Source organism: Lissotriton helveticus, chromosome 1_2, assembly GCF_964261635.1.
Source record: "Lissotriton helveticus chromosome 1_2, aLisHel1.1, whole genome shotgun sequence".
Taxonomy (NCBI): domain Eukaryota; kingdom Metazoa; phylum Chordata; class Amphibia; order Caudata; family Salamandridae; genus Lissotriton; species Lissotriton helveticus.
The window spans coordinates 181,040,693-181,048,045 of record NC_136058.1 but is presented as its reverse complement, the minus strand read 5'-3'; the positions used below and the strand labels follow the sequence as shown (position 1 = coordinate 181,048,045).

Sequence of the window (7,353 nt, the reverse complement as noted above, 5' to 3'; positions counted from 1 at the left end):
GGATTCTCCAGTCTCAGACTACAGAAACGCAGAGACTTCTTGGTGACGTCAAAGATCAGATTTATTGGCTGCAACCAGTAACAGGTATCCTAGAAGTACAACACAGTGTATGTTCTCAGGAGACTGCTAAAAAAAACAAAGCCAGCCTTCCCTTTTTATACAAAATATTATGCTTCAGGCAAACATTCCTTATTTACAGTTGACCATTCACATATTTTCACGACAAAGAAAAGCAGAATCATGATGACAAGCCCATATTTCAGTTTGTCCAGCCCACAATCAATTACCCGGCAAGGCCCAACACTCTTCATTGGATAATCGGTCGGACCCCTAATAAAATTGGGCACCTCCTCATCGTAAAGCAGGCCATAAAGAAAGGAACAGAGACAGGTGTGTGTAAGATTAGACATAGTTGTGTGCAACACAGGGTTTATGGCAAGTTGTGGCTTGATTACTAATCTCGATCGGCCAGTAGCAAAGGAACTGGCCGAACAGGTTTGGCTTCGGGCAGTGGAGTCAGCTTGCCCAGGTCACACAGAAGTCAACAGAGAGTGTACGTGTTCCTAAGACTCGTTCGACCTTAGTCATCGGCCTATGTGAGGGCAACCACAACAATGGCTGCCGTATTCAAAATGGAATCCGAGGGTTCAGAACGGAATCCCTGATTTCATGGTGATCTCACCACTTAAATGTGACGAAAAATACTCGCACACCTTACACTTGTCATTTTCGGTCTGATGTTACCAAAATCGTCATACTACGGCGATGCTGATGACACAGGTGCAGAATTTCAGTACCACACTCCTTTCCATCACCAGCAGGGTATTCTCTGATCTGAAGAACCTGGTAGAGAGTGAATACAATAGCTCTAAAGGGAAAGGCTCTGTAGGAGCCGTGGTCGAAGTGGGTTGACTCAACGAGCAATGGAGACCTCGATACGTAAGATTGCAAAACAATACAGACGAGGGTTAGAGTATATCAAGAACAAAAGCGAGCACCGTAGCGGTCTTGACCCAGAGCGCAAGCATACACGTCCGAATCTGACGGGAGAAAGAAAATCTAGATATGGAGTCAATGCCCATGCGAATTATCATCAAGAGGAGGAGTCCCTCGAGCCCGTGACTCTAAAGACTTTTTCAATGAAAAGCAACTTGCATACATCCCGATACAACACTAGATAGCAGTTGTATGCACAGCATGTGTATCTACAGCTACACATGCTTACAGAATGACCTTGCAAAGGCTTTGGTTTCCACACTGAAAGTAACATGTAATAATGCTTCTAAATGCTTCAAATGAAAGCATTTGAGTTCCGCTGGATGTTGCAAAATGGTTCCAGGTAAGAGGCCTCCCCCACAAGCTTCATAAGAAAACTTTGAAGAAAAAGGTAAACTTTTAACATTGGCCAACATCATATTTGTGTTGCAAGTACATTGGTAAGATCACATCAGTGAAAGGCCAAGTTTGGCCCAAGTCCACTGTAACCAACGGACATGACCTACCAAAATAGCATGAAGTATCCTTAAAGTAATTTGCAAATTGTATTAAAGCAATCATATTCTCAGCATCCTTACTGGAACATGGATGTGTCAAATTGTAGGAAATACTTTGTATAAGCATGTGTGCATGTCATCGAGGGGTATGGTGTTGTGACTTCAATAGTCCTGAAAGACCAGTCTAGAGTTTTTCACGTGCACGGCCATCAGTGGTGCTGCTTCAGTTTCATGTTAGCTAGGGCTGTAAACTATGGGGCTGAGTATGGTGGGAGGACTGCCAGCCCACCACAGCAGCAGTCGGGAACACGTCAAGCCAGCGGCATCCTGAGCGCCTCATTATGACATCACTGCAGGACTGGATAAGAGAGCCTGAAGCCAATGCTGGACGCACTGCTGCGCCTCCAGCCTGTTGGGCGCTCTGTTTCCATGCACTATGTTGTGCATGGCAAGCTGTGCACGTACCAACAGCGCAGGCATAGGGGAGCACAACATGAGCACCTGCCACAATCCACATGGGCTTATTCACCCTGGGGCCCATTTTGTGGTCCTTTACCTGCCTTTCCCCCAACCTTTTCAAGGTGGTGTCCCTGCCATTAAAAGGTCGGCGGAAAGGCAAGCCATAATTCACAGGGTGGTGCCCATGCCGGCACCATTGACCACTGATGTCCTCACCGCTGCGTCCGCTGGAGCTTGGATCATCGTGGTGGCGGTCTGGATGCAGTCTCCACACCCACATTGTAATCCAGCGATCAGACCGCTAAAGAGAGACGTCGCTTCCCAGACTGCCAGGGTCGTAATCAGGCTCTATGTATTGCAGCTTTGTAAGCAGAGAGAGCACGGCTTTCTGTGGGGAAGCCGGGGACTGGAACACTATCTGCTTCAACTCCAGTATTGCTGCTTTCTCCTCCAGTCCTCAAATTAATCCAAGAAGGCAACAGTATTCAATTAAAAGCCACAACTTAAGAAATTAATAATATACCAAAGATGCTTATACCATATACCAAAGACGCTTAAAAAGGAGCTGTGAATAGAAGCTTGACCTGCTCACCCCTTCGAAGTTTTAAAGGATGCACTAACAGCAACCCAGGAAAAATAAATGTGAATATGGTGTGTAAAACGATCTGACACGCTCATTATATTCCATCCAACGACTGAAAAAATATGAACTCAGGAAATGCAACCACGAGGACATTATATATACATATATACACCTCCCCCATATGTTGTAATTTTAGTATTGCCAACATGATACATTTGTTTATGCATCTTGGGTGTGCTGTGACAATGAATTTATAATTCCTATATAGCCCTTGGACATTCTTGTTTATGTGGGTATGCAAAAATTACTGAGCTATAATAAGGGTGTTCAGAATTTCAAAAGATGCCATTCAAAGAACAATAGAGAAATATAATTTTGATGAACCAGGCAACAACTGCTCGATGTGTTAAATAAAGCAAGCCACTAAATGAACAAATCATATTTAGCATAGTCTATGAAAAAGAATCAACACAGAAAAATGTCAGGAACACAACTTTATTTAAAAAAATAAAAGCATTTCCTTTCTTGGAACACACCGTGATCGTGTCAGTTTTCGACTGGCATAATAAATATCAAATTAGCAATGGAGTTAAACTTCAATTCGGGCCACTCAGAACAGGCCTTACACAATGATTTCCATTCGGCTTGCCCCGGAAGTAATAAAAGGCATTTGGACTCACACAGAACTACGTCTTATTTTGACAGCTGGAACTTTGTCAGGGTTCATAGTCCAAAACATTTGCTATGGGCATTCTATACCGCAATCGGCAGATTACTGATTTATTTGCATTTTATAATGGGTAAAAGTAAATGATATACAGGCGTATGAGGGCGATTCTCTATTTTCAAATACAGCTAGAGTGACATTCGAAAAATCATACTATTTTAGGAGAAAAAAAGAGCGCCTTCTTTCAGGAAGGAGACTTCCTGCAAAGACAGGATTGTGTGCAAGTTTACTAGAGGTGTCTAACAGTGCCTGGTATCAAAGGGAAGGACCCGGCTCAATGTGAACAGTCCTTGTTAATTGATTAGAAATGATTTTGCCTGAATAAAACTCATTTGACTTGCAATCCAAAAAGCCAAAATCCAAACGTAGTTTATATTAAAGTGACATCATCAGCAAAATGTGTTAGGATATCTTCTTTTTAAAAGAAACACTTTCGTTGTGTTCAGTTTTAGCTGCATGCATTTCACTAAGAGCCATTCTTCTACAGGTGGACTGGAGCAATATGGCTAAAAGTATGGAACAGTCTTCTCTGAAGACCATAATGACGTCAAAACAAAGTCCTAATATTTATGTAAAAATTATATTTGTTTTTATTTAAAACAGAGTGTGCATCCCAAATGTAGTTGCTACTTTAATTCCCAATTACAATTTTATGGTACGGGAAAAGTTGAAGTCCTGAAGTAAAAGCTTTGATATCTTTGATTTCTACTATTCCTGCCAGCGCAGGAGAAGCTGGCAAGAAGGTGAGGCTGGTCACTTCTCCGTACAAAGAATCGTCTGCTTCGGTCACCTTCGTATTACTTGTTGTATCCAACTCGTATTCCCCAGATCCAACCACCTGAAAAGAGGCAAATGCAACAGTCAGTGAGCTGTCACCCCACTTTACTGACTTCCATTTTTTTTTTTACATTGTCATTTTCTAGCAAGCAACCGCAAGTCAGGCCAGCACAATCGAGAATGGTATATTAAAGCACACAAGTACAATTTTAATGCAATTAAGTTAGTCAAAATGTATAGATAAAGGACATTTAGTGAAACTGACCTATTTTGCTAGTATGGGAATAAGGTGGCTTTAAACCAGCTTAAATGAATTACTTATCCAAAACTGCCCTTAGTGATTATTGTACTTTAGAACTTGCGAAACCTCTTTCACAATTTGTAGATAGACATGCTATGAGGAACCAAGTCACTCTTTGAATACTTTAAAACTAAGAAAGTGGGCAACGTGCTGGTAACTACATGCACCAGAATAACTGCTCCTTTATCTGTTTCTGCAACAGATCCCACCAGCCCCCTCCCTACACGTTGATGCTTGCCAAGAACACAGTGCAAGACACTGGACGGCTGCCTCGGTGTCGTGAATAAGGGACAAAATACTTTTATTGCCATGAGGGAAAAATAGTTATTCACTCATCACACTTATGAGGAAATGGGACCCCACAGTATAATACAATGCCAACACCAGTCAAGTTTAGTTTGATCAACCTAAGCTAAACCCTGGGTAACAGTGGCTCTGAGCAGTCAGGCTCAAAGGAACAAGAGCAAATGATTTAAACAGCACCAAAACATCTGAAGCATAAAAGAACACGACTCCCAAGAAATGCAACACAAACTTTAAAAATAGATTGTATTTTTGTGATTTTATTGGCACCAAACCGAAAAAGATCCATCCGTACAGTTCCGAAGATATAGCTTTTACAAGAAACAATAAATGAGGACTTTTCACTCAACTGTGAACAAGCTTTGGCAAATTCAACAAAACTGACATGGAACTTTTTCAAGGAAAACTTGGGCAAGTTGGTTTGCGGTTACTTAGAGTTACTTCGGATGAACAACACCAACAGGGAGCCAGTCAATAGGACCAGCAAGGTCCAGAGAAACGGTTACCGCCTCAAGAAAAGTAGACATCAGTATAGTTCCAGCACCAGTGGCTCCCTGCCATTGACTAAGAAGTGGACCTGATGCAAGGGATACAGAATGCGGAAGATGTTCAAAGATGCTGAAGATACAGTGCAGTCGACGGGGATCTTCCTGGGGCTACTCCTCTGTCCACGGTTGTGAACTGATTCTGGCCACAGGGGTCGAAGTCCTCTCTAGGTCAGCAGAAGTCCAGTGGACAGGTACAGCAGTTGAATTGTTTTCCTTCTTTTGGCGATACCTCTCCTTGTGGGTAACCAATCCACGCTCTGATGATGTTCCTGAGTCAAGCAGACTTGGGTGCAACATTTGACCATTGGTTCCTGATCTCTTGCCTGCGCAGTGGCGAGGAGCTGTGATTTGGGATAGCAATTCGCCCCAGCAGACTCCTTCAGCTTTTGTGGCCCTGTACTGCAAATAGAAAGTCAGTCAACTGATTCTTGGAGTCTCTGCTTCTAGCTGGGGTCTGGGGACGACTTCTCCATGAGCAGACAACAGGCACAGACCTTACTTTAATAGCCCAAGGAACAGCAGGTGCAGTTCAACTTCAGTGCAGCCTCTTCTTTTCCAGCAAGTCAGTCCTTCTTGAGCCCTTTTCTTCCACTCAAGAGAGATCTTAGTTCTGGGGTGCCCTTTTTTTGCTCAGAAGATGCTCTTAGAGGAGGTCGCGGTCACTAGCCAATGGGCTACTTGGTTTCCTCCCGCTTGATGACAACTTCCTGCGAAGTGTGGAATCCAGGTATCCCATAAGGCTTCATTCTGCCCACTCTAAAGATGGCAGAACCCCTATCTCATCACCAAGAGCTCAGTGACCCGGCCTAGAGGTGTGGCAGCTTGTCCATGGAAAAAAACGGGTTGTCCAGTGTTTCTCCCTCTCCATCCCCAACGCCAACTTGTCAACCCGAACAAAAGAGCAGCTAATCTCGAGAGTGGTTATCATTTGCCCTTTAAAGGCAGCTTCCCATTTTGAAGCTCGCCTTTTGTGTTACCACCCAGTGTGGCTTCCTTCCAGGAAGTGGTAATACCTCCTCCAACAGAAGGCCTCTATTATTATCTGTAGGACAGTAGGATCTACTTTCATGGTTAGCCCCACTTTGTGCCTGGGGTCAGTGTGTTTTGACTGTAGTTTGCTGGGGTCCTGCTAATCAGGACCCCAGCATCGGTGGTCTCTCACCCAAAATGGGTTTGGTAAGTACTTTTGTACCTCCACAATTAGTTACTGGTGTACTTATAAGTCCCTAGTATGGTCCTAAGACACCCGGGGCAAATATACAACAGGGTTTCTCATGGGCTGCAGCATGAATTGTGCCACCCATGGGAGTCCACTTATACTCAGACTACAGGCCTGCCATTGCAGCCTGTGTGGTGGTGCTTTCACCTCCCACGGCAGATATAAGGTTTCTCATATCTGAGGTCACTACACTTAAAACCTATAAGTCACCCCTAAGGTAGGCCCTTCAGTGCTGATGGCAGGGTGCTTGGTCATAAGTGAGAGATGCCCCTGCATGAGCAGGACACCCCTAAAAGTCCTGGAGTTGATTCTTCAGGCTTTTGTAAGTCTGGTCACCCATTTTAGGATATATAGTGGAATCATAGCCAAACACCGATTCCGGTGTTAGGGGTATGATACCATGTACTGGGGGAGCCTCATGTACTCCCAGTTACAGACTTTTAGGGTCTGCCAGCAAGCTAGTGCTGCTGCCGACTACAGACACTGTTCTGACCTCCTGCTGCTGAGCTGAGCAGGGGAACGTAGAACAATAGGTATCCTGTCACAGGGAGGTGTAACCACCTCCTAGACATGAATTTAGGCTAGGGTGGGGGTGCTTGCCAGTGCCACCAGACTGCATTGGAGGGCACAATTGGTGCCCTCCTTGCATACTCCAGTTTGAGCCAGTTCAGGAACCCTGGATTCCTGCTCTGGGGAAAATTGGACAAAGGACAGGGGGGTATCCTTCCCTCTGTCCAGCCCCTCCTCTGGGAGGGATCCCAGAGTGGTTCCAACTCTTTCTTTGTGTATTTAAGGGCTCCTCAGATTCATTCTGGAACAAAATTCACCTCTGAAAGCAAGACACTCTTCAACCGTTTGGACACTTGGACGTTATTGGACTTCGACTGGAACCGAGACTGCATCAGGAAAACTCCTGCTGCTCCTGGTCCCCTGGTTCTTCAAG

The 7,353-nt window shown here is 44.4% G+C and overlaps 1 protein-coding gene across 1 annotated transcript in view; it reads right to left on the bottom strand.

The window, feature by feature from the left end:
- Positions 1-3,014: 3,014 nt before the first annotated feature.
- The window catches only part of NRDC (nardilysin convertase), a 2,150,332-nt gene continuing 2,145,993 nt past the window's right edge, over positions 3,015-7,353 (bottom strand). The window contains exon 32 of the mRNA XM_078670713.1: positions 3,015-4,100. Within this exon, the coding sequence (XP_078526839.1) occupies positions 3,894-4,100 (207 nt within the window). The 3' untranslated portion in view covers positions 3,015-3,893. The remainder of the gene's footprint in view (positions 4,101-7,353) is intronic.